General features: G+C 40.6%; 1 protein-coding gene across 1 annotated transcript; it reads right to left on the bottom strand.

The window, feature by feature from the left end:
• Nucleotides 1-27,078, bottom strand: Trpv5 (transient receptor potential cation channel subfamily V member 5). The gene is made up of 15 exons (XM_034519430.2): nucleotides 25,954-27,078; nucleotides 23,322-23,419; nucleotides 23,076-23,198; nucleotides 22,442-22,579; nucleotides 22,026-22,124; nucleotides 21,593-21,765; nucleotides 21,312-21,458; nucleotides 18,158-18,370; nucleotides 7,124-7,210; nucleotides 6,946-7,022; nucleotides 6,526-6,691; nucleotides 6,278-6,344; nucleotides 4,325-4,593; nucleotides 1,203-1,309; nucleotides 1-575 (listed from the first exon to the last, which is right to left on the bottom strand). Exons 1-15 carry the CDS (start codon nucleotides 26,061-26,063, stop codon nucleotides 278-280), a joined length of 2,172 nt encoding a protein of 723 aa, XP_034375321.1. The 5' UTR covers nucleotides 26,064-27,078; the 3' UTR covers nucleotides 1-277.

Below are 27,078 nucleotides of genomic sequence, written 5' to 3'. Positions count from 1 at the left end.
TCCTCAATTGCCAGGTCCTCAGGATATGAGCTCTAGAGGAACTTATAAGGTACGTACAATACTAGATGACCATTGCCGTCTCTACAAATGCTGAAATGTGAAGGGTGAAATATTGCCTCTTAGAGACTATTCTATGCATACCCTCCAACTATTCATAAACATTGAATTCAGATTCTTGCAAAGCTCCTCTCTCCTTCTCCCTGCCCACATCCAACCACCACTGTCTCTCGAACACCTTGGCCCACCTGGGGCTAGGTCTAGAGAAAGAGGATTCTCTTCAGAAATGGTAGATCTCCTCTCCATCCCCTTCACCAAGGTCTGGTCCAAGATTCAAATGTCCCAGGGTGTTTCGACGGAGAATTTCCCATCCACGGTGGCTATTGCTGCTTAGAGATGTAGTCCTGGACAAAGGAGGTGTATGGAGAACCACAGAGCCTCTAGCTAACGTCCCAGTCTCAGTCCCAGAAGGTTGTTTCTCAGATAGTTGCTCTTGTACTTCCTCCTTGTCTGAAGATTTGAAAGCTTCCACATAGCGAAGTACTCGATAAGGATTCTGCTCCTGGTGGTGTTCAACTCTGGGAGGAAACAGAAAGGACTCATTAGAGGATGGTAAAGGTGGATCATAGAGAGAAGCAGAGGTGAGCATGGAGAAAATGAGATATTAATAAATAAAAGGAGGGACCAAAGAAGAGTGTCTAGGATGGAAGGGGCACAAGAGAATGGACTGAAAGCTACCCTGAGAACGAGGTGAGAGAACTAAGGAAGTCAGCTTTGGAGAGTAATAGAACTCTGGGTGTGCTATATGTGGCAACATGATGGGAGAGGGAGGGTAAGAAAAGAGAGTCACAAGTTTTACATTGTATTCAATTCAAGGAGTACCAGTGAGGAGTGAGGAGAGCCAGGTCAGGGTATAAGGACTGTCTATGAAGAAAGAAGTTAGAGGAAAGACCAAAACATATTGGAAATGAGGATAAGGAAGTAACATGAGTAAAACAAATGGGACAACCCATATCCATACCTTGTCACACACCACTGCCCTATAGTAAACAGAGCTTTCTATTGTTTTCTAACCCCCCCTCCCCAATAATGTGTCACCTCCCTTTGTCTCTCAATACCAGATTAATGCAGTCCCATAACATTTCCTGGTTGCTCTCACTCTCAGAAACTCCATCTGCAGGTTTCACATCCATACTGTCACTCACCGTAAGAACCAGCGGTCTCCCAGGCCATATTCCAAACCACAGATGCCAGAGCGAGGCCACAGGAAACGAGGCATTTTCCTCTCCAGCATCACTGTGGTGGCTACAACCTGGAAGGAGATCAGGTAGCAAATGATCTCAGAAAGAGTCATGAGGAGCAGAGAGACATCAAGACTACCAACAAAGGAAACAAACAAACAAACAAACAAACAAACAAAACCCAACCTGTTTAAGAAAGACCCTGGAGACCAGTTGTACGGGCCACAGTTCATCTATATTTAAGCTTATTCTAGAGCCATGCTAACCTGGCTATCTCATTAAAACAGGACAGAGGTTATTTTTTCTTTTAATAGAACAATTAGTCCTACATTATTATTCATATTCACAGAAAGTGACTCATTTCAAACTAATGTGATTTCCCCTCCTCCACCATAGGAAAACAACAGACCAATGACATTGACTTAAATACAATTATTAAATGGGGTCTGTATGATATCAGGAATTAAATGAGGCAGCTCCAGTTCAGGGTCTTCCTAACAAATTAAAAATCCATATCTTAAGAAGGAAAAGGTTTGATTAATATCTGTGTACTTAACAAGGAAATTTCTAGTAGCATGTCCCATGTTCTGTCCTTTGTCCTGCCCTCATTAGTTAGCTAGATGAAACAGACATCAAGCTTATCAAATATGCCTGTGACACAAAGCTGGGAGCTTACATAATCTGTGGGGTGACAAAAGCAATATAAAGTGATTTCACCAAACCGGAATGCTACTCTGAAGCCAACAACACAAATCAACAGAACAAAATGTGAAGTACTACCCTTAACCTTAAGGAGTTTAGCTCATTCCTGGGGCAGAAATCTAAGGGTTACAGGTGACTGTGCCCTTAGAGTGGGCCAGTTGTACACCTGTTTGAAAAACTGACTCCATCTTACATGTGGTTCACAGTAAGTAGTATGTCTTCTGTAAGAAAAAGCCTCTTCTGGTACTTGACTGCTCCAACCATATCAGAAACTATTCTAGCGTCAAAAGAATCATGAGCAGACTGTGTAGTCAAGATGGCTAGGAGACAGAAGCCTATTGATGCAAGGAGCCGTCAGTCCCTAAAATAGCCAGCCCATGGTGGCATGCCCTTGTCCCTCTTCGTTCCCTTCTTGGATCCTTGGTTGTAACAGGTTCTCTTCCACCTTAGGACTTCCAGTCACATTGTTCTCCTTTTCTGGGTATCTATTCTTCTTTTCTCTGAAATGACTACTCATGGTTCTTCTTCACTTAGCCTTCCCTTGACCCTTTTGTTCTACCAGAGGAACTGATGTGTTTCATCCAGATTATCACCTAGTCTCTTTGAGATAACTGATTAGAGTCAATGGGGCTTCAGAGTTAGACTCTTCTTCCTAAAAGACCAGAGAAGATGGGACCTCATCTTCTTACTGCTGCTACTGCCTCCACTATCCAGCCCTTGACTTTGTCTTAAATTAAAAAAAAAAAATAGGCCTTTCACTTAAGCTTTGTTACAGTCCAATGGAAATTAGAATGCATTGTCTTGGGTCAAACATACTTTTAATTTTATTTTGTTGAGGTGTTGGGAATTCAACTTACAGCCTTGGATATTCTAGGCAAGCAAGCTAGTCACTATCCAGCCATATCTCTAGTCTAGTTGCTCTTCTAAAGCATACAATGTTAGAAGAGTCTTGAATGGAACTTGAGCCTTCAGTGCAACTTGAATGGGACCATTAGAATTGCACAAAGCACTGTGCTCCACCCCCAATCTCTCAGATGGCTGGAGCTTCTTAGAAGATGTTTAGTCAATATAGTGGGGGATGATTTACCTTAGGGAGTCAGGTTGAACAGGCATAACATAGAAACTGATGGAATGTGTAAGGTAAAGATGAATTCTAAACAGATACATAAATCTATCTTTAAATAGATTTAATTTTTAAATTTTTAGATAGCTTTAATTTTCTAAACTTCCCATTTATGAAGATTAGCTCATCCACCTCAACTCTTTACAAAAAGCTGTTTAGGATTGATTTATTTTGTTTTTGTGGTCATGCATTTTCATTAATATAAACCCTGACTTGTGTCCTATCCTAGTTCAGCTAGCTAGTCTTCCCCATCTTTATCATCTGTCATAAATAGTCCTCCTTTGAAAAGAAAATTTTCAAACCTTCAACATAAATCCCGCAATTGCATCTCTTCTTAGTTCAATGTAGATCCCTGCATCAATTTTACATCTATGAGTGTTCAGCCTCCTGTGAAGTGATTTACTTGGTGTCTATATTTTCTATAGCTTGGCACTTCAACTGGGGCACAGAGTACATCTTTAATGGTTGTGTTTGTCCCCTAGCTCCTAGACATATAATAGGCTTTTGAGAACCATTGCTACATACCCACTATATAGCTATCAGAAGGGTAAACAGTGGTTATATTCAAATATTTATATAGTACTTATGTGGAAGGATATGTGCTTTCTGATACATAGAAGGAAAGAGTCTGAGGCTTAAGAATAGAATTATAGCAAGATAGGTTTTAGTTCACTTCAACATGAATGCTTCTAATAATCAACTTTTCACAATATCGAAAACTTCTATTCTCTGAAACCTTACTCAAATATTCAAGATAATAAGGTCATAATTAGACTAAAGAATAGGCTGAATGACTCTCACACCAATACATAATTATGCTGAGAAGCAGCTCAATTATTTCTTAGCAGTATTTGGAATGTAGCTCCTAACTGTAGTATTTGATTAGCTTATTGTGATACAAAGAAAAGATTTAAGAGGGATTTAGGGATTTATACAATCTAATAGAAGAAAAAGCCTAAATTTAAGAGCTATGTTATACAAGAACAAAATACTCTTGTTCCCTGTGGATTCAAAGATTACTACTAGCTCTGCTTTTTACCTGAAATAGGTGGCCAAACTCTGCTTAGATCATCCACTGTATCATGCTTCTGTCCCTCCATCAATTCACACATACTTCAGGTTTATATAATTGTAACTGAAATGATAGCCTCTTGGGACTCTTCTGTGACTCTATGAAGAGTGGTGTACAATAAACACATCCCTAGTGTAATGTTTCACTCCAGTTTCTGCCCCTTTGCAGGACCAACATTAATAAACTTACCTGTGCTCTCCAGAGCTCGTCCCTCTCCTGGGCCACTCGCCAGTGGGTGTCACCCATCATGGCAATGAACAAGTTGAGCATGAGCAGTGTGGCGATGATGGCAAAAGCAAAATAGGTTAGGTGGTACATGAAGGGCAGATCCACACTGTAATTGGCAGGTCCATCAATGATGGTGAGAAACAGCTCAAAGGTGCTGAACATTGCTGTGGGGTAGTCGGAGAATTCCCCCAGACTCTCTGGATCCTCTGTCTGGAAAATGATATAGAAGGCTGCTCCGCCCAGGAAGATGCAGTTGAGAAAATAAATTGTCATGGTAAGACCTTGGTAACCATTAGTTCTACTTCTGATCTATCTACATTTTTCAGTTTACTCACATTTACAGAGTACTATGCATCAACAATGTAATTATCTTAGAATTGGCTTATCCTAAGAATCCTGACTTTATCCATTGTTCTAGGTAATGATAATACTCAGCCATTTATCAAAAAGAATTATAGATGCACATATATGCATAGTAATTTACCTAATGGATTATTATCTTTTGGAAAACCAAATATTTGAAAGATAAGCCATTAAAAGAATGTATTGAATCTAGAATGATTTCAAAGAACAGTGCACATGATAAGGCTAAAAGAAGAGTATCCTTTAAACTTCATGATGCTTAGATAACTACCCATTACTCTGAGACTCGGTAGGCTAGCTTTGACCATCACAGAAAAGTTATCTCTGACTAGTGTACAGCCTACCACATGGCAGGTTATCCTGGATCCTTACAACACTAGACCTTTGACTTCTCTCTGTATGAGATACTGAACAGTATGACAAGGTGATATCAAGCCCATACAGACTGTATGAACTACAAGCTTCCTTAAGTAAAATCACAAGGACAGTGAGTACACAAGCAGTGACCAGTTAGGAGATCAGCAGTATAATCTTTAGGAAACAACTCTATTGCTGGTTCTCCTAATGGCAGTTTGCATATGGCTGAGTAAAGAGATTTAGGGTAGAGAAAGGGAAGAAATTTTACATCAGGCTTCACAGGATAGAATACTCCAGACAGACTCCAGTTTGAGTTTTTCACACTTAAGGTCTTACTATTTTTTATTTTTTATTTTTTATTTTTTATCTTTTATCTACTGTTTTGTGGGAAACCTCACTGAACAGAGAAATTTCTAGAGATAGTAATAACGTTCTGTAATGATGGGGAATAGGGTTCTTCAGAGATCACTTTCCTTGTGTACCCTCTTCACTAATGGGTGACCAGTTACAAACATGGAAGACTTAGTTAGAATTGCAGGTTTTTCATGAATCAGACCTGAGCCTTCCTCCTTTCTATATGAACTCTCTTGTAACCACCTATGCTCCCTCTGTTATCTCTGCTGGCTTTTTCTTCCTGTGCTGGACTTTCTCTGTTACTTGTCACTCCCCACTGTATCTATTTGTCCCTGTTCTCAGTCTTTCATTGTCTGGATTCTACTTTGTCTGGACTCTCTGCCATGTCCCAAATTCTCCAAACTCTCATTCTTAACCTCCTTTTTATAATCCTTTCCTTTATCAATACTTCAAGTGACTACATACAGAAAGACGGTACTTTCTGTCTTCTTGCATGCTTTTTATTCCTCTTTCTGAACTGTAAAGATAGCAGCGTATAACATGGTATTGTTCTTATTTGCATAGTGATTAAAATATCGACAACTGTTCAGTGTTTCATGTCTCTCTTTCTGTAATATCCCTTTAAGTGACTTGTAGCATAGTTAGCTGACATGAATCTTGACAGCTCAGAACTCACAAGTCTATCTTCCAGGCCATACTGAGTGGTCCTTTTCTTTGGACAAAGGTGTGTTTTACACTTACTTTCCCATAGGGAATGACAATAATGAAATCAAGTCAATGTGGGAACTGAGTCAGTTTTCTGAACAGCTGCATCTAACAGTATAGAAGTAATGATGTTACCTGAGGCAAATCCCAGGATGACCATAGCCATTAGCCAGCAGAAACGCAGTAGGTCTCCAAAAATCATCTACGTGAAACAAAACGATGAAAGATGAGTGTCTCTGGGAAGCTCTTGCTAACAGGTCTAAATGTCCCCATGATGCCACCAGCTCTTCCCTGAGCAATACTATCTCTTTGCAGCTATTGGTACTCTTCCATCTAGGAAGGTTCTGTATACCAATCAGAGAAGTGTTTGGGAAAGCACTGACCTTCTGAATCATGATTGTGAATGGACCCAGCATCTGGAATCCGCGAGCGAAGTACATGACACTACACCAGCCCAGCACCAGGGCCATGGATATGGGCACCACCTCCCCATTCACATTGGTAAGCCTCATCACCATAGTCAGTAGCACAAGGGAGGCATATGTGATGCTGGAGTGAGAGCAGAAAGAAAAAAGTAACGTATGAGCTGTTAATATTCTGGATCTACTGTACCATGATGGTGAGTTGGCTGGCACTCACACATTCAGGCCAAGTCTTAACAGTTAAAATGCACACATAAAGATACAAGTCCACTAGACAGAAATCCCTGGAGTGTCACCTGATACCTAAGTCTCAGAGAGTGAACTGGAGACCTACAACATTCTAGTAAATGAAATCAGGGCCTACGAGAAAAAGATACTCACATGATGACATGGAACGGACCCCCAAGAACTGTTTGTCCAAAGTAGCGAGAGGCACCAACTCGGAAGATGTCTGGGATCTAGGGAAAGATGATAAAGCAAAAAATAATATAGATGACAATTCAATATGAGACCTACCAGTAGGTAAATTGCTTCATCCCCAGACCCCCTTTCTCCTCACCTCTAGGAGTAGAATAACCACAGCCCCAATGACGGTTACCAGCTCCCCCACCAGCCGGATCTTATCCTGGTAAGTCACATATGCTTCCTATGGAAGGAAATCAGGACATGAAATGTTTCCTAATGTGAAGAGTTGTATGTAATGGGATTAGAACAGTTGGATTCTTTCCATTGCAGAAACTACCACCACCATCTCCTAAACTCTCCCATTCACTTGGCACGCTTTTTTATTTTATTTTGCTACTTCATCAGACAAGATTTTACAGTGTAGGCCAAGCTGGCCTTGCCACTAGTGCCTAGAGTCTAAAGCTGTCAAGATGTGTGTAAGACAAGGAGAAGCCCTTTTTACAACCAGCACTTTCACCCCATTATAACTTCCATTCTGGCTAACTCTGTGACCAGCACATGAGGTAGGCATCTAAGGTTTTCATATGCTGCCTCCTTCATATATGTTTTGAGTAATAATTTCTCTATATATTGAGCAAATGAGATCACATTTCAAAGCACTAAAATGACCAAATGAACTACTGGGCATGGTGGTACCTGCCTGCAATTCCAGCCGTCAAAAGAATGAGAGGGCACGATAGAGCATAAAGGCAAGGCCAGATTGGGGTACACGGTGAACTCTTGTCTGATGATGTAGCAAAGCATACCAAGTGAATATGAGAGTTTAGGAGATGGGGATGATGGTTTCTGCCACGGAAAGAATCCAACTGTTCCAATCTCACTGTGGCTCCCATTCCCTTTCAAGACACCATAAGCACATCTCAGAATCCAGGGGCCACTAGAGACTCCAAACTTACCAGCTCTGATGAGACCTTGAAGCATTTAAGACATCTGAACTTAAGGGTTCTCATTTTGTAAGATGGAAACTTTAATCCTCACCTCCTGGAGATGGTGTAAAGATTATAGTAGGTGGTGTAGTTGGAGTGTACTTCAAACCAAAAAAGGCCATAGAATTATATGTTATAGTTTTACTATGATTTGGTAATACAGAATATGGCAGGAATGAGCCTAGACAAGGGTTTTAGTTTTCTGGAGGGGCTCTGATTACTCTGAGAAGTCATGACAGTTCTGGGGTCAAGGTCAGATAAAGGCTATCCTACTACTACATCACGAAGATGTGATGACGGAATTCTTCATTTGTGATTCTTACCTAGTTAGAAGTCATGACCTCACGTGAGAATACAAGAAAGCTTTCTGGAAAAAAAATTATGTGCAATTTTAGCATGGAATTATACATCTAAGCCTGGGAAATGCTTTGGGGCTGCTCCAGGTTTTTTTTTTTTGTTGTTGTTGTTTGTTTGTTTGCTAGTTATGTGTTTTCTTTGCTTATTTTGTCCTCAGCCCTGGCAACTACATGAGCCCACTTTATGTCTACTGAATTCAGTTCACAGAATATGTCCTTTTATTTATTTGTTGCCCCTGTAGCATCTATTTCTTGCGCTGCAACCATGCCAATTGATTTTAAGACCTTAGGTGAGAAGAGGAATAAATAGTAAATACATTAACTGAGAAATAACATTAAATACAGAAAGTAGAAAAGTGGATCTGTTCCTGCACAAAGATTACAAATTATTTTTAAAACTTTGTATCTTGGTGAGTGGGTCTCAACCAGTGATTCTCAACCTTCTTAATGTTGCTACTGTTTGATACAGTTTCTTGTGTTGTGGTAACCCCCAACCATAAAATTATTTCTTTAGCTGTTTCATAACTGTAATTTTGCTACTGTTATGGATTGTAATGTAAATATCTGTTATTCAGGATATCTAATATGCAGCCCCAAGGGGTCATAAATGATAGGTTGAGAATCTCTGATTTAGATTATGTCATCAACTTTTTTTCCCTTCACTCTCTCCAGAGACAGAGACAGGAGTGCAAGTAAAAACTTGTAATCCCAGAAACCTTGTGGTAGAGGCAGAAGGATTGTGAATTCAAGGCCAAGTCCCAGCAACCAAGAGGTGAAGTTAGAAGGGTTGGGAGTTTAAACCCATTGTTTGACTGTGAAACAAATCTGAGTCCTTCCTGATGAATCTGAGACTTTGTTTTGAAAGAAATAAAGAGGAAGGTTATAAACGTTGCTGACAAGACAAAAGAATTCATAGAGCTCTGAGGACAAGAGTGCCCCCAGAGGCCAGTGCAGCAATGACACCATTTATAGAAAAACAGGGATCCAATCTCTCTAGGTTTTCCCACCTCACCTCTGCAACCCCTCTTCTCATATCCAGCAGATATTTTGTTAAATATGGAGACTTTCCCTTTCACAAATTCAGCAGTCGTATAGGCATCCAGGGACTGCAAGGTTTTGCTTGAGTACCAGGCTGCCCTTTCTCCAAGAATGCAATCTCTTAAACCTGGCTGCAGAATGTGGGGTCTTCTGTAAGCCACCAAACAAAATAAAGGGCTTTGCTTATTGTCTTTCTGAAAAAATTATTCTCTCTCTCTCTCTCTCTCTCTCTCTCTCTCTCTCTCTCTCTCTCTCTCTGTGAAATATGTCATAATAATTGTATTAGGCACTTAAAGTATTGGCCTTTGATTGTATTGTTTTATTACTGACATAAAACTTTTTTTCATTGAGGATGAGTACTTTTTACAGTGTAAAGAAAATGGTAGTGCTTTAAAAACGAGAAGAGATGTTGAAATTCAATGATCCATCTCTGATGATTCAGGAAGTGATAAGGATTATTCTTAACTAGTTATCCTAAGTTTCCCCATAATTAAGCCCAAACTAAATAATAAATTTGCCTTTTGAAGTTTTAAAATTTTATTCTTTAGGGGTTGTAATCAAGATGTTTTGTCTAAATTAAACATTTCATTCATGGTTCATTAGATGTGTGGTTCTTAAAACAAGGTTTGGGGATTAAGGTTGTGTTTGGCAAACTGTGTTTAAGTTACCACAGCCACACAGCCTCAGCTCCTGTTTGTTCAGCCGAGCTCTTACAGTGCTTCGCTTTCTTTCATTTAACAGGACCCAATGCCTTCAGACAAATACATGGCCGTCTATTGCCTTGTTTACCCTCCATCCCTGGATTCTACTTCCCTCCAAGTTCTAAGACTAATCTTTTGGAAACGTGAACATTATCACATGACTTTTGCTTATTAAGTCTTTCCTAGCTGTCTAATACCTTCAGGACAAAAACCAGATGGTACTACACAATGGTCCCTAAATGCTTTTCAGAGGAGAAAGTAACTAGGTGCAGCCTGAATACATTTAACAAATAGAGATAGAGGCAGGGACTGCTCTGAAAAAAAAAAAAAAAAAGGTAAAACCTGGCTAAGTTCCCCGAAATGAAAAATGCCTGGGGAAGAGTGGTGGGCCAGGATGTAATTGCTATTTTATTTGGTTCTAGTTCTGTTTTTCTATCTATCTATCTATCTATCTATCTATCTATCTATCTATCCATCCATCTATCTATCATCTATTTATCTATCTACTTATCTATTTATTGTTGATGCTTTTTTTGTTTTTGTTTTTTTGATTTGTTAGTTTTTTTGAGACTAGGTCTTACCATTTAGCCCATGGCTGGCCTGGAACACATTCTATAGAACAGGTTGGCCTCAAACTCATGGGTGACCCTACCTCCTGAATGCTAGAATCCTTGGTGTGTGTCATCACATACACAATGGTCACTCCTGATCAGTTCTTTTGTTTGATTTTTAAACCATGTATAAGTGTTCATCATGAGATAAGGATCAAATGTAAAACCCAGATTAACTATCACCATAAACTCACTACTCTGACCTCTCTCTGCCTTGAGTTTTTATGCTCTGTGTTGGCTGCAGACACATTAGACAATGGAGTCGTGTTAACTGTCCCTTAAAGTAGGATATATTCTTTCCTTAAGACCCCTGCCACCACATGTGTCTAGTTCACTCTTCCTTATGCTTCAGGATTCAGGCCAGGCCAGCATTTTCCTGAGTTCTCCTTTCATGCTCTTCTACAACTAGCTCAGATGTGTCCCTGTGGGCACCTAGTGCACTCTGATTATGGAACTCACCTAAAGCATGGATGTACCTGAGTACTATGTGTCTTTTAGGGTTTCCTGAGGACATTGCCATCTATCTGACTCTTGCCTTTTATACACAGTTTATGAAATTGTGAGAGATTTTTCATTTAGCAAAAGAGCAAAGAAGGAAGGGGGCTGTGGAAGTTGTAGAGAAGCATCCTTCCCTGGAAGATGCAGATGAACAAGGGAAATAAACCACTAAATAGAAATGGAAAAATCTATTTAGAAGGAAACCAATGCAAAAGATGGCACTTGCCTGAGTTCTAAGACTGCCAGAGTCCTTGCTCAAGGTCACCTGAAATGTAAAAAAAAAAACCACCCCCATTCTATTCTACTCTAAAAATAAGTATTTCCTGCAAATAACCAGAACTTTCTGCATTGCCACATGGTTAAAAATTTTAGGAATTATTAACAGCCTGAAATTTTAGGAGTAGTGATAACCTGGAATTTAATTGTTGCTAGTAACCAGATTTCTTGCAGGGACCAGTCACTCAACTTCACTGAACTATTCTTTATGAGCTAACTGTTGTGGAGAGAATGCTCAGGAGAGTGCAGAGTAGAGCCTGAGACACCAGTGAGTTTGAAGAGCTAGGTGCACATCCTCTAGAAGGCTAGGAGTACTACTCTAGATCTAAAAAATAAGTTAAAAATATCCAGTTCAGACTTTCAATTTTGTTCCCTAAATCACAGACCTACAAAGGGCCTTGTTGCCAGTCAAAGAAGGATGTCTCTTATTCTATAAATTGAACAGAGTTCCTAAACAGTACTGTCCACAAGAATTAACTGATGAGTGTTTACCACAACACACGTGGGAAGGAGGATCCCAGGCGTGTTTATGTCAACTCACTCTTTTTCTTCAAGGAATCTAAAGGTCTTTATAGTTTGCATCCCAAAGTAAGGACTGTTGGCCAGAGGAGAGTAGGATCCTATGTCCAAGAAATATTTCCTTCTCAGAATTTATGACCCAGAAATTCATTTACAAGTGTGTTGGGGGTGGGGAGCACACTGGGGAACTGTGGAAGTTGCTGCAAAGCAGCTTTCCCTGGAAGTTGTAGATGGAAGAGGGAAATAAACCATCAAGTGGGAATGCTTTTCTCAGGAAAATTGATTGAGAAATATTTTCTCTCTTCCAAGAAGTCATTAAGTTAGAGTGGCCACTCCTTTGTGAGTTGTTCTTGTAGGGCTTGTACCCCTTTCTTCTTTTATTTTACTCTGTTCTGGTATGCTTAGTTTGATACGGTGGGGTGGGCATCTCACTATGTAGCTCAGGCTGACTGGAAACTCACAATCTTGGCTCACCCTGGCAAGTATTGGCAAGGATCACTTCTCTTTGCCCTTTGTAAGGGCATAGCCCAACCTCTTTGCTTGCCATTCTAAGTTCTAAATGGAAATCACATCTAAGTGTTGCTATGTTGCTATGTTATAACTGTTATGTTATGTTGCTATGTTATAGAACCCAGAACCTCTGGTTATCTTCATTTGTTTTTAGCTCTGAACATCAAGTATGTAGAACCATGGAGATTAATTATACATTTAAATTGAAAAAAAAAGTAGCATGCCTATCTAAAGAACTACAGGAATTAGGCCAAGAAGGTCAAAATCCATTCCAGTGTTTTAATAAGTTTTAATAAGAGACTAAGGGGGAGGGGGCAGCAAAGACAGAGAAAGACAGAGAAAGACAGAGAAAGACAGAGAAAGAACTAGAGTCACAGAGAGAGATTCTGGATGATCAAGACTCTATGTAGCACAAAAATTCTACCCAACACAGTATTCTTGCTCTTCCTCCCACACAATTTTATAAAATGCAGTCTTGTTCCTGAGCCCTCCTGAGAGGGCTTTGAGATCAATAGCCACCTCATCTTCTAGGGTTCTGGGAATAGTGAATAGAACCAAGTCTCCACCTTGGTCTAAGAACAATTACCTATTCCCAAAAGAAGTATGATTTACTCTATATCTAATAGGCTAAGGACATAAAATGATAGTTATGATTATGAAAGCTGGAGAACAGTGAGTAGCTCAGCAGCTGGGAGCAAGAGATATTCCATATCTGATAACCTTCCCTCACTTAGGGCGTGCTCACCTTTACAAGGATTTCTATATAAAAGGTGACAGTGGTGGACCCCAGCTAGTTCAAAACCTTGGGACATTGAGTTGTCAATGAAAAGTGACTAGGACATAGCATATGACTCTTAAGGGAACCATCTGTCTCTATATTTATAATTCAAGGTTCTAAGGTGATGGACACGCGAAGTCTAACACCTACACTGCCTTTGCTAACTCAATGTCTTCTTCAAAGTGCTTAAAAACTTCTAGCTTTGTATCTGTCACTGTTTCAATGGTGCTCATTTTATTTATGAGTAAGAGGAATATTAAATAATATGATGCTTTGTTGTATAAAAATGATCTAAAGAATCACATCATCTTCACCTGGTAGCTTATTTAAAATGTAACATCTTGCCAGGCAGTGGTGGCACACGCCTTTAATCCCAGCACTTGGGAGGCAGAGGCAGGTGGATTTCTGAGTTCAAAGCCAGTCTGGTCTACAGAGTGAGTTCCAAGACAGCCAGGAGCACACAGAGAAACCCTGTTTTGAAAAACTAAGATAAATAAAATAAAATAAAATAAAATAAAATAAAATAAAATAAAATGCAACATCTTGATCCTACTCCAGTGTTACTGCTAGAAACTTCAGGTTAGCTTCACCAGGTCTCCAAAGCTTGACAAGTGTATGCAGGGTGCACATAGTCAGCATGCAGTAGAGGTTATTTTTATTTCCCAGGTTCTTTGTTTTTCGTGTTTCCTTTTCCTGGGTTTAATTGGGATGTTTGTTCCACAGGGAGCTGATTAGAAGCTTTGAACAAGGATTATACAAAATTGGAGATCGAATGGGTGTTAAAGAGCTATGGTACCCTGGATTATCTGGAATTTATGAGAGAGAGAAGGGCATATGGAATCCTCATGTTTACTGTGCCAAAAAGATGATTTCAAAAGGATCAGAAACAATGTGTAATTTCTGGAATTGTCTTCCCCTTTACTGTCTACAACCATCACAAAGAAATGATGATTTTACCATCATTAAGTCTCCTCATGCCAACTCTTCCCACCGCCTCTCCATGAAGTCACTATGCCAAGTCACCATATTCTGTTGCCTGGAAAACTATAATAGCCACCTGATTGGTATTTCCATAGCTTCTTAATCCTTCATAGTCTGTTTTGTAACATGGCACACTATTTGGCATGAGGATTTGTATTAACGTACATCATTATATCCAGGTAGGGTGGCACAAGGCTACAATCATAGCACTCAGGAGGCTGAGACAAAAGTCTTGTCAAGAGTTTGAAGCCTCCCTAGCCCAGGTAGAAAGTAGCAGTTCACTCTGGCCAGGTTAATTTCATATTTAAAACTCTGAGCATTCTGCAACTTTGAAGATGAAGACCCTGAATGTGGCCGAGAGCACCCTACACAATTTGGGAAGGATCTGCCTCCACAACCCCATCTGTGGTACATTGCTCAGTTCTCTGTTTCAGACAATCTTCTTTTCTAGACACAGAAGAGAAGTTAACCACCTTAGGCTCTGTGAATATGCATTTTTCTTGCCTAAAATTCTTTTTTTTATCCCCCTACAGTTCATTTTGACCTCAGTTCAAGACACAAGATTCTTCACAATTCTTTTTTGTCCCTGACAGGAACCATGCTTGTTCTATATGCTATTTCTCTTACCACTGTGCCCTTTTTCTTACATGGGGTAAAGTTTTAATGATAAGTAATTTGCAATAAAACCTATATTCATATGCTAATTTGGTTACTGTATATCAATTTATAATTTTTTAGGAAAGAATACTAGCTTTATAGTGTTTTGCACAGATCACAATTGTTGAATTTCTAATATCTACACTAGTATTAAGCATTATTTTTATGAGGAGAGTATTGAAATGTTTCTAAGAAGAACTTGACAGAATCTTTTCTGTCAAGTCAAAAGGGATAGATGATAGATAGATAGATAGATAGATATACATACATACATACATACATACATACATACATACATACATATTTTGCTTTATAGCCCTGGATAGTCTGCTACTCTCTATATAAAATCAAACAAGCCATTTGAGTGCTGGGATAAGGGCATGCATAACCATGCCCAGTTGTAATGATGCATATAAGTCAATACTCTCAAGACAAATAGTCCACTAAAAATATAAGTGACCCCATGACTAGAAAGCTAGAAACAAACCTGCAGAGTGAAATCTGGTAGTTCTCAATCCTAGTTGAATATTAGTTACTTGAGTTCCTTTAAAATAAGAAGACCAGAGTTCTACTTCATACACTCTCAGTTTTTAGGTCTGGTTTGTAGCATGGGGACCTGTCTTTTTTACTAGCTTCCCAAATCTGTACATGTACTCTTGTTTAAAATACACAGATTGAGAAAGCAATAAGATTTATTACTGGCCACACAACTATTTAATTTCAAAGTTAGTATTAAAATCTAAGGAATCTGGTTCTCAGGCCTTGAACTTCTCAATTACTTGAAAACTCTATGGCTGACCAATAAAGCACATAGTTATTTTGACATCTCTAAATTTGAGTGAAGATAAATTATTTCTACCCTTACATGGCTTAGTTTTTATGTACTTTGTGCTGCCTTGTGCAAATAGATTTTCCCCCTTTTCTTCCAAATCTCCAGGATAAAGCTGCTGGACTGTTTTCATAAAACTCCACGTATGAAGTTAGAATATTTCTTTAAGGTCCTAGAGTCCAGTGGTTTCCACAGACCATAATAGAGTCACAAAAGCAATCCTAGAATGCCCCTAAAGCCCTTGGTTACCAGTGCTATTAGTATCATTGACTGGTAAAGTCATTTATTTAAGCAAAATTTAAATTCATTTATTTAATCAAAGGCTCCCCAGGCTAACTATTTGGCCAACAATTGAATTCAAGTCTAGACAGCATATTTTTATACCTTTGTATTTCTAAAACTTTCAAATGATAAAAAAGTAGAAAAAAGGAAAATTTCCTATTATTCAAGCAATTTGGTATAATGTGACAGTGGAAGATTCCAAATTATGTTGAAAAGTCTAGGAGCTCCTCATGTTATCCAAATTGACTTAGAACCGGAACATTCTAGAAACTCAGGGCTAATGCTTAAAGATTAGCCAAAGTACAGGGACTATTCAGTGATGTTCTTTGCTATCTAAATTTCTTATTACTGTATCTCTAGCCTTCTTACTTTTTGCCCCATTGCCAAGGAAAGAATATTTAATAAGAGTCCTCTATTTTGTCCAGGATAACTGACTGAAGCAAAATTGAGAGGACTAAAGATGTTAAGAAGAAAGAGAGAAAGAAAGAAAGAAAGAAAGAAAGAAAGAAAGAAAGAAAGAAAGAAAGAGAGAGAGAGAGAGAAAGAGAAATGGATGGCTGGGGCATTTAGCTATCATTATGCTACATTTAATCTTGAAGCAAAGAAAAAAGGATCTTTTAAACATAATTTAGACTATCTGGGTTAAAGAAATATGTTTATGCATAATTCATCTTGCCACAATGAGAAAAATACATGTGAGACTTAGTCTTATTTAATCGTTCTTCATCACCAAAGTGCAGTCAGGGTGGAACCTCATCTGTATTGCCAGTGTGTAATCTCTGTGTGTGAGGCAAAAGATGGGAAAGGACATTCAGGAGGACACAGGACCAAAGATAATGGGAAAGCCTATCTACTCACAGCTTGTCCACGGTTATATTATTTCTCTATTACTAGTCATCTCCTCAACTTCCTATTACCATTAGTGTCACCCTTCTTTTCTAGCTGTCCCTTTGCCTATACTAGGTCTGAACTTTCATGCCCAGGTGGAGCTACAGCAAGAAAATTCCTTTAAGCATCTATGTCTACTTCTGACATTCTCGTGATATCATCCTTTGTATTGTGCTTAGTGATAAAACAATCTCTCTCCCTCTCTCACCCCATTCTTTTCTTTCCTGTCTATTTGTCTCTCATTCCCTCCATCTTCTAATCTTTCTCAGAATAACTTTTACAGTTGAATAATAAGCCATACTGAAGCCATGTTAATTATCCATGTATCTTATACATAATATGTGATATATATAGTAAAACCATAAATATAACTCATTTATTTTATATGTATGCTCTCTATACATATACACACAAGTATGTTTGTGTGTGTGTGTGTGTGTAGAAAAAGAGATAGATATAGAAAAGTGAATGAAAATACAAAAAACAGAATTGAACAAGAAAGGTGGAATATCTTCATCTAATTTGGGGTTCTTGTCTCTCTGCACTACTTTTATCTAAGTCAACAAATTCAAGGTTTTGCTTCTTGATTAGAGGAAATTTATCTTCTTAGACAAAACCACCCCCTTTCCATACCCATGTTAAATTCTTTCTATAGCCAGTTTCTGCATGGACCATAACTCTCTAGGAATCAGCTCTTAGCTTGCACAATTTTTCTTTCTTTTATTTTTTCTTTTGTTCATATCTCTTTACTCTTTTGAAGGATATTTTTAAGCATTTAGTGTTTCATAAATAAAACCCTCACATGTTCTACTGGTTGACTACCTGTGTCCAAAGCTACGCATCAGAATCTATTCTCTGTTACAATGAAAGGGGAATTTGCTATTTTTGACATCGATTTTAATCTATTCTACACCTTTACTTGTCCATCTTTACCACCTCAACTGTTGCCCATTTTGAGCATTCTTCTGTAGAGTCTCCTACAGAGACATAGATAACCCACTATAAAGAGTAACTCTTTTCCACAAATGAACAAGGTTGGTTCCACCAAACATTTAAAGGTTTTATGAGACAATCTGTAGCTTCCTGCACAAACACTTTTACTGCCGAGGCTCCATCTATTGCCCCCTCTCTCCTGTCTAATTCCTATGTTACTGATGAGATGTTAGCCACTTCCTGGGCCTATGAACAGTGTCTTTCCTGGAGAACATCAATGTGGTCTGGGGACAACATCATCATTCCATGCCACCATTCCCTTTCGTCCTTTTGAAGAAGAATTACCTGTAGTGATTTCTGTTCCATGATGGTGTTATCTCGAACATGTGTACGGTTGGCATCACGGAACTTGAGTGGGCGGTAAACACAGCATGTGGTGAAGCAGATCATGTAAAAGATGTACAGAGCACCCAGGAGGCAGAAATATGGTTGTCCATATTTCTTCCACTTCAGGCTCACCAGTTCTTTCACTGGGGTCTGTTCTAGAATCTGTCGAGCCTGTAGGAAAGAAAAGTACAATATAGAATGAACAACATGATGAGTGGTGTTGAGTTTTGAACTGCATTCCAGGTGACAGGGCAGCAACTATCATCACTGTCATCCAGTCAGTTTCTTTGATAGGCAATTAGTAATTTCTATTATATGCTAGGTTTTGTGCTAGTACCACAGAAGGACTACAGAAGTAAACACACTGCATACAACAACATTGAGGCTATAATAGATAAGTTATAGTTAGGTGACTGAATTATGTAGGAAGGTCTGAGAAGTCATTGCTCTTTACACATAAAATGTGGTTGGGACAGAGGAAGAATCTGCTGAGGTTAGTGGATGAAAATTACATGAGAGAAATAAATGATAACAAAGATCATTGTGCAGATGCACTGTGGATTTTACAGTAGGGGGGATTGATTTCTTTTTCTGAATGTAATAGAAAGCAATTGGAAACACCTAGCAAGAAATAATCCAATTTGCATTGGAAGTACGGTTAGACTAGTGAAAAGCAATATAGGAGATGGCAGAATGGATGGTGCTCTGAGAGATGTAAACAGCAAGATGCAAAGGAGAAAAGATAATGGATGGGACAAAGCATCTGAAAGGAGGCAAATTCAAAGTAAGGTAGATAGGATTAGGCAGAATAAAAATCCCTTGAGGGTGGAGGGAGGAAAGTAGTTTCCAGACATGTTCAACAATCCAGGGCAGGAAGCTAAAGGAGCCCTCCAACCAGAGAATCTATTTTTCCCATAAAAATAGAAAAATCTTATTTTTTAAAATTTTATTTTATATTTTATTTACATTTAAGATGCCATCCCCTTTCCACATTTCCCCTCCCTAGAACACCCCTGTCCCACGCCCTCCTTTCCTTTTTACTTTTATACGATTTTTTAAAAATGTTAATCAAAGGATTTATAAGTTTGGTAATGCTCAATCAGAAGCGTAACCCAATACCCAACCTGGATATAAAAACTATCTTTGACTGGTGGAGACATGTGAACATCTGCCTCCATGGCCCCTCTCTCTTTCTCTCTCTCATCACCTAGCTTCTCCTCTTCTTCATCTTCTCTCCTTGCTCCATCTCTTCCTTTCAGTACTCCTTCCCACTTAGCTCCTCCTACATATCACTCTTCCTGTTAAAGTAAAACTTTTCTCTCAAAATACAATTAGAGCATACTTATTCCTAATTGTACTAGTGAGGTACAAGATAGCCCTAATACCCGAAAAATCTTATTCTTAAGATGGTACTAAGACTATCAATTACTATAACTATAAATGGAAGCAAGATAGGTGGTGTTAAAAAGAAAACTACTTGGTACAGGTTGTGTAAAACCCATAGGAGAATGCAAGTAATTAATTCCTGATATGAAACAGCAAGGGAGAGATTGAGGGAATGGCCAACCAATGACTGTCTCAACTTGAGTCCCATCCTATGGGAGAGAGCCAAGCCCAGACACTATTAATGATACTCTGCTATGCTTGCAGACAGAATCTTATCCTAACTGTCCCCTGAGAGGCTTCATCCAGTAGCTCATGGAAACAGATGCAGAGACTCACAGACAAACATTGGAGGAAGCCTGGGGAATCTTGTAGAAGGGTCAGGGCTAAAAATGAGTAAGCCAGAGGCATCAAGGAGACCACAAGAAAGATGAACAGAGTCACCTAACTTGATCCCATGGGGACTCATAGAGCTCTCTACCAACCACAGATTATGCATGGGTGGAACTAGGCCCCTGTACATATGTAGCAGATGTGCAGCATGGTCTCCATGTGGGTCCCTAACAAATGGAGAGAGGGCTGACTCAAACTCTGTTGGTTCCCTTTGGATCCTTCTCCCTTAGCTGGTGCTGCCTTGTGTGGTCTCAATGGTGGAGGAAGTGCCTAGTTCTGCTGTGATTTAATGTGTCAGGGCAGGTAGGTACCCATGAAGGTGGTGAGAGTTGGGCTTCCCTTCTCAGAAGAAAGGGGAAGGGAGATAGAGGAGTGGGGGGTGAAGGTGGAACTGGAAGAAGGGGGGGGCTGTGATCAGTGTGTAAAACAAATAATTAATTAAGGGGAAAAAATAAACTATGAGATTTAGATGTGGAAAGAAAGAAAGAAAGAAAGAAAGAAAGAAAGAAAGAAAGGAAGGAAGGAAAAACGGAGAAAGAGCGAAGGAGTGTGGTGGCTGAATCTACATAGTAGGGTAGGGATTTGTACTCCTAAGAAAACCTGCTCAGACTTTAGGTGTTTCTAAGATTGTTCCAGAATCATACAAAGTGGCTGTTCAGTTTTTCTGCTGCTCATTAGTTTCTGCCCTGGATTGTCAAGCATGTCTGGAAAGTCTTCCTCCACCCTGAAATGATTTTTTTTTTCCTGCATATGGCTAATGCTTCCTGCTTAATTTGAATCTGCCTCTCTCTACTTGTTCAGATGTCTCTTCATCTCATTATCGTCTCCCCTTTGAATCTGTATCTTGCTGTAGATATTTTATCACATCTATCCAAAGTGTTCCCACTGTACTGCAGTTTATGAGAACATCAATCCAAAGCTGAAGAAATTGGCTGAAAGGATATGTATTTTTGCCACTATCTATCTCTTTGGTTTCTGGTATATTGTCTGTGACAAAGTAGGCACTCAATATGCTGAATGATGAAAGGAAGGAAGGAAGGAAGGAAGGAAGGAAGGAAGGAAGGAAGGGACTCCAAGTTAGAAGGTTTGTTATCTGAAAAATTAGAATGAGATACGTAAAGAGAGAGACTAGAGCCAATCAGGAGGAAAGTAGTCTCAGAAGATAAGTGTTGGATGATATTTGCACCTATAAGAATTATTTATACTAGAGACTATTTTCTATCTATTGTAAATCTCTGAAGTATCTTCAGATCAAAGTGTCTCAGTAGATGGAAAAGCAACATCTCAACATGTCTTTCTTCACATGAAGTTTCTGGACATGTTATGACATCTATACCTCTTTCTTCTTGGAAGAAACCACAAGCTCCAGAAAGGACAACTCCTCACCCCAGGAGTCAATCTCTGTGAGGTCATAGAGGGAAGATGTTAGGGGCCCACATGACCACTGAATGTGCTTCCGTTTCTGCATCAAGTGTTGAAACATCTGGTGAAGCAAGAAAAGTGCTGAATGGTTAGTGTGTTGGAAGATGGTCTGGAGAACATCCATGGACCAAGTCATTTACCCATGCTTGTGATGGAAAAGGTCACTAAGGAGAAACCTTAGGGATGGGTTCTCACCACAGTGTTGCCTTCCACTCCAGCCAGCTTGAAGGGGGTGAGTCCCTGGTTGTTGGGCACAAGTTCAAGGGACTTCAAGTGGTCTCCCCCATCATAGGACAGTAGCAGGTTGTACATCTGGCAGGCAAATGTTTTGTTGGGCTGCAGGACAAGTATGTGTAATACTGTATTTCCTGGGGAGAACAGAGGCTACCATCAGGTTCCCTGATGACTCATTCTCCATCCGAGTGTTTCTCTCTCCCCCCTGACATCACATACACATACACACGAGTGAACATGCCTGTACACACGTAAACACACGTACACACACACATACACACACACACACACACACACATACACACACACACATACAAAGAGAGAGACACGGAGGCACAGAGACAGAGACACACAGAGAGAAAATCCATCACTTCCTCTTCATCACCACTCTTACCTAGGGAGTCCTGGGCCCGGATGTCAGCTCCATGCTCAATGAGCAACCTAACTATCTCCTCACTACCCACACAGGCAGCAAAGGACAAAGGATGCTCTCCTGTGGACACAAAGAAATACTTGGCAGTAGACAATAAGATTGGATGATGAGAGGGACTTTTACTCTCCAGAGTCACAACTGCCGCCTCCTCCCACATCTCAGCCTGGGATTTGGGGTCATTTGCCCAGAACCATCCAAGGAAAAAAATATGAAAGAGTATTGTGGAGGGATTGGCCTCTGGTTCTAAATTCTAGAAGGATTAACCCCTCCCAACTTTTCAAAAGATGAAACCAAGGGAATGTTCCTTCATAGCCTTCCCCCCCCCCCCATCTCAGCTTTCTACCTCCCCTTTCTCTAAGCCTGCCCCTGGATCTCACCATAGTAGATGTGGTTGTGGGAACTTCGGCGGAAGGCGGAGCCTGTAGCTCTAGCAGAAGCACTGGCATCTCGGGCTAGCAGGGCACGGACCAGGTTCACATTCTGGTTCATGACTGCGATGTGCAGTGCAGTCTGACCTGGCCCAAAGAGAACTGTGAGCAACAGTTCTGTTTAGAAGATAACACCCCAGCACCCCTTACAGAAGTTTCCTGACAGCTCTTCAGACATATTTGTGCTGTAGACTGGAGAATAGTCAGGAAGTAAGGATAGTTAGTCCCTCAGAATCCTGAAACAATTCCTCTACACTACCTTTATTTAGGGGTTGCTATACATATAATCAGTCTAGTGTGTGGTGTGTTTGTGTGTGTGTGTGTGAGAGAGAGAGAGAGAGAGAGAGAAACAGAGAGACAGACAGACACACAAAGAGAGAGAGAGAGAGAGAGAGAGAGAATATTCAAACAAATGGTCTGAGAGACTCTGAGAAGACTAAAGAGAAATAGGAAAAACTAAAAGCTAACCATGGGAGCTAACACCCAAGCGGTAAGGTCTTGTATCCGACACAGATATATTTTAGAAATGGTAGTTCACCCACCCACGTTTATTTAGCTTTTTGTTATTGTGAAGCCTCCTCACCTACAAATGGCTCACACAGTATGGATTCCGTGACCAAGTATGGAGCAGCATCCATCAGCATTAGAGCAGCATCCAGGTTGTCATAGAGGGCTGCTACATGCAGTGCTGTCTCCCCCAGAGCTCCTGGAATGGAGTAAGCCAAGGATACCAAATACTTGCAATTCTCCTTCAAGAAGGTCCTAGCTCAGCAGTTTCTCCACACAGCCATTTCCAAACACAACACTATCCCACTAATTCTGATCTCACCTCTTTGTTGGAAGTCACAGTTCTGGTCATGTTGAAGTTTCTTAAGTGTGCACATATCATTTTCTTTGGCTGCTCTAAGCAGTGGAGACTCCCAAATACTGGAGGAAGATGAGAAGAAGTCTATTAGTGACCATCAGAGACAGGCCATGGTCAGAGGAGGCAGAGGCATTCTCTGATATGGTCATGGTCATGATGTTCACAGTAAGAAGTCACAAATCAACTTTGTTTCTCTAGGAGGAGAAGGAGGAGGAGGAGGAGGAGGAGGAGGAGGAGGAGGAGGAGGAGGAGGAGGAGGAGGAGGAGGAGGAGGAGCTATTTCGGTCAGTTCTCCAGGCTCCCAGGCCAGTTAAACCTGTTCTTTGTAGCCAAGGTGAGTTTAAAGACCAGGCACTTGAAAGACTCAAACTAGCTTTAGATCTTACAAATTCTGTGAAATTCATGACCTAGGTCTAATAATAAAAGCTAAGCCCTTGACTCATAGATTTCTCCCCATTCAAGTTCTCACCACTACTTTGGGTTGTTTAAATGCACTTCTTAGCTGGGAATAGAGTGTTTGTTTGGGGTGCCTATAGTGCTGTGTTTTATAAAAAGAAAAAGAAGCTAGAGATATGTTTGGTGGAGGCAAGGTATAATGTGGGGAAAGGGGGTGCCTCTGCAGGTCCATACTAAGGCATCCCTTCCCCCTGAGGTACCAGCCACATGAACCATGACCGGTATAGTATAGAGTAGAATTTATTTAGGGGAGATGAGTTGAGAGGGTAGAGGGTAGTAGAGATAGAGAAAGGCAGAAAAAGGGAGAGGAAAGGAGGGAGGGAGGGAGAGAGAGAGAGAAAGACAGAAGAGTAGAGGCCAGCCATGAAGGGGTAGAGAGAGATGGGGGATGGGAGAAGGGACAGAGGAGGAAGAGGGGAAGAGAGTGAGAAGGGGGAAAGCAGCCCCTTTTATAGTGAGTCAGGCATACTTGTCTGTTGCCAGGTAATTGTGGGGTGGAGCCTAGAAGGAATGCCAACATATAAGCCATGCCTTCCTCCCATATTTAACCTTTAATCTAAAACTCTAAATACTTTGTTTTCAACCAAAGAGAATAGAACACTGGGCTTTTCAGCTGGTTGAGATTGGTCTCTTACAAACATCCCAGTGTTAATTTCTGATTTTGATTTTGCCTGGATCTAAATGGAATAGGAGATGAAGTTGAAGCCATACTTCCCAACAACATAATTTGGGCTCCAAAGGCAAACATAAGTCTAGCAATTTGTGGGCCATCAGGAAAGCAGAAGAGAGAGTTGATGGTTATATCTTCTTGATTCTCTAAGTCTCCATTTTTTTCTCTTCCTGTGTGTCTTGAAGCAATAGGAGGAAAAAGGGAGGGGGGAGTTTATAGTTAAAGAATCTTTTTATCCCCCATAATGCTCCCAGGATGATCATAACAAGCCAGAGGTCAGACCCTGCCTCATTTCATCTGAGCTCTTGTCCCAGTTGAGCCTTGTAGCTCTGACCAGCTCAGAGTGGCTGGGGTTAGATTCCAGAGTTTACCCTTTGTGTGGAAGCTACTATATAAAGCTCTTGTTCAATCTAACCCTTGACCCCACTGCAGCCTTGCTGAAGGAAGTCCAGATACCAAATGAACTCAAAGTCTACCCTAGTCCAGCTCTAACGCAAGGCATGAAGATGCCGAATGCTGAAGTTCCCATTTCATAACCTAGGGTGGAGCGTTGTGAATAAACGGAGTACCTAGTCAGTGGAAGGACTCAGCACAAAAGGTAAATGCAAGACTCCTTTACAATTAGTAACACTTTTAACCAGGACAAACTGAACACTGACCCAAGCACAAGGCTCTTTTGAGCCCTGGCAGGTATTCTGTCATTCCGTGTTCTAGTTAGATCTCAAGAGGAAGCAAATCTCACAAATTCTGATGCAGAAGCTCACCTGAGGGAGGATCTTGCCTGGACAGCTTTTCCTACTTCTGGATCGGAGTTCAGTCAAGGAATGATCTATTTGGATCTGGGTGAGCAACTCTACACTAAAGGCTTTTAGTTACCTCCATGACTGCTGGCCAGAATCTACCTTTAACAAGCACCACATGTTAAAAGGTAGAATTGAACTTAGCATTCCAATCTCACCTGAGCTGCCTTCAGCTAATCACCTGGAGGCATTATACAAACAAAAAATCCAACCCCCTCCCCACTTGCCTAGGTAATCAACTGTCATTCTTCCTGATGACAACTTGGTGATCCTTCTCTCCTCAAGTCCTCTAAACAAAAGCTCCTTGAAAACCTGCAAGATATGGTCCCTTCCCCATGAAAGCTACTCCTCAGCAATCTTCTCTTCCTTGACCTCCCCACCAACCCACCTAGCTTCCTAGTCTCCTTGGGTCCCTTTACTACCTCTTTCCTTGAGGTAGGAAGAGAAGTTTAATTTGGCTGTCATTGTGGCTTTGCTTTTACATCCACATTCAAGGTCTCCATGTATATAAATCCATACAATGGGCCAACTGGGGGGCTGAACACAGGCTGGAAGGGGTGAACACAGGCAAGAGCCTGGCATTGAGTTTGAGTGTTTTCTCAGGGAAACAGGCTATGTACCAAAAGACTTAAGAATCTTCGCAGTAGTGTTAGCACCCTGAAGAACCTACCTTTTCTGCTGTAGCATATGCAGCTGATCCACATGCTGGTTCCAGTCTTGTTCTCTGATCCACCAGTTGAGAAGTTTCTGAAGTTGATTCCAAGGCTTTTTCGCCCCCATGTTTTCTTGCAAGTAATAGCAACTTGTTCAAATCTCATGGAAGAAGCCAGTCTAGGATGACAGAAGCCGAGGAGTCTAGGTCTGCTGGGGGACGAAGAAAGGTTTATATATCTCCCGGTAACTTGTGCGCTGTGAATGGTTGTGAGGTGTGAATTGTGCCTGTGTACTGAAAAACTGGCCACATTGCTGGGAGAAGGGGAAGGGACCTTCCCAGAACTGAGCCTGGGGGCATAAAACAGCCTGGAGTAGGGAGGGGGAAAGGGGAAGAACCTTCAAGATTCTTGGCTGTGGGCTGGGCAGCTGAGACTGGGAGAGGCAGAGAGGTGGGGCCAAGGAATTTGGGGAGGGAGCAAGGCTAGATAATTCTGAAGGTGAAACAAGTACCCTGGGATGCAGATCCTAGAAGACTCCTAGGGAATTCTGTGAAACTTCTGATGTTAGACAGCAGAAATTGAGAATGATTAAAAGATAGAGAAATCGTGAGACACTTTCGACACAGCAGGAGGAATGGGTTTCCATAAGTTTATCATAGTTTTTTGCATTGTCCTGATGGCTTTCAATGAGACATGCTACTGTTATTGAATGTATCCCTTCAATGGACCTGTAAGATCAGTAGAAACAAAGCAAGGGCAGCTTCTGGATGAGAATATGCCACACTGGGAGAGAGTGTGCTCTTTCATCTCCTGGGCTGGAGACAACACTGAAGCCGGCTTCCAACTAGTGCCCTTAATGTCCAATTCATACTTCTCCAGGTCTTTGTACTTCTTAGGAATATTTGGGCCATATAGATATGAGATACTTCAGTAAGATATGCTTGAGACCCTCTCTTGGAGAGCCTTAGGACTGCCCCTTCCTTTTGACGTAAGTGAGAGAGCTCTGATCCACAGAACAAAATATCTAAAGCTGAGCAAGAAAGGAAACAAAGAGGAATATAGAAAGGAAGACAGGGAGAAACAGTGTTCTTACCCCAGGAGTGGGAGGGTCACCTTGTGGAGCATTTTTATGCCTCATTGGG

The sequence above is a fragment of the Arvicanthis niloticus genome, chromosome 15 (genome assembly GCF_011762505.2).
Source record: "Arvicanthis niloticus isolate mArvNil1 chromosome 15, mArvNil1.pat.X, whole genome shotgun sequence".
Taxonomy (NCBI): Eukaryota; Metazoa; Chordata; class Mammalia; order Rodentia; family Muridae; genus Arvicanthis; species Arvicanthis niloticus.
The sequence above is the reverse complement of the archived record's forward strand: the minus strand, read 5'-3'. Positions and strand labels throughout refer to the sequence as shown.

What these genes read in the sequence shown, in the direction of transcription:
- Trpv5 (XM_034519430.2), bottom strand. Translation starts at nt 26,063, where the DNA reads ATGGGGGCGAAAAAGCCTTGGAATCAACTTCAGAAACTTCTCAACTGG. An exon ending in CTGTGACTTCCAACAAAGAG is followed by an intron (nt 23,199 to 23,321) that starts GTGAGATCAGAA and finishes ACTCCATTCCAG; the next exon opens with GAGCTCTGGGGGAGACAGCA. An exon ending in ACTGTGTGAGCCATTTGTAG is followed by an intron (nt 22,580 to 23,075) that starts GTGAGGAGGCTT and finishes TCTTTGGGCCAG; the next exon opens with GTCAGACTGCACTGCACATC.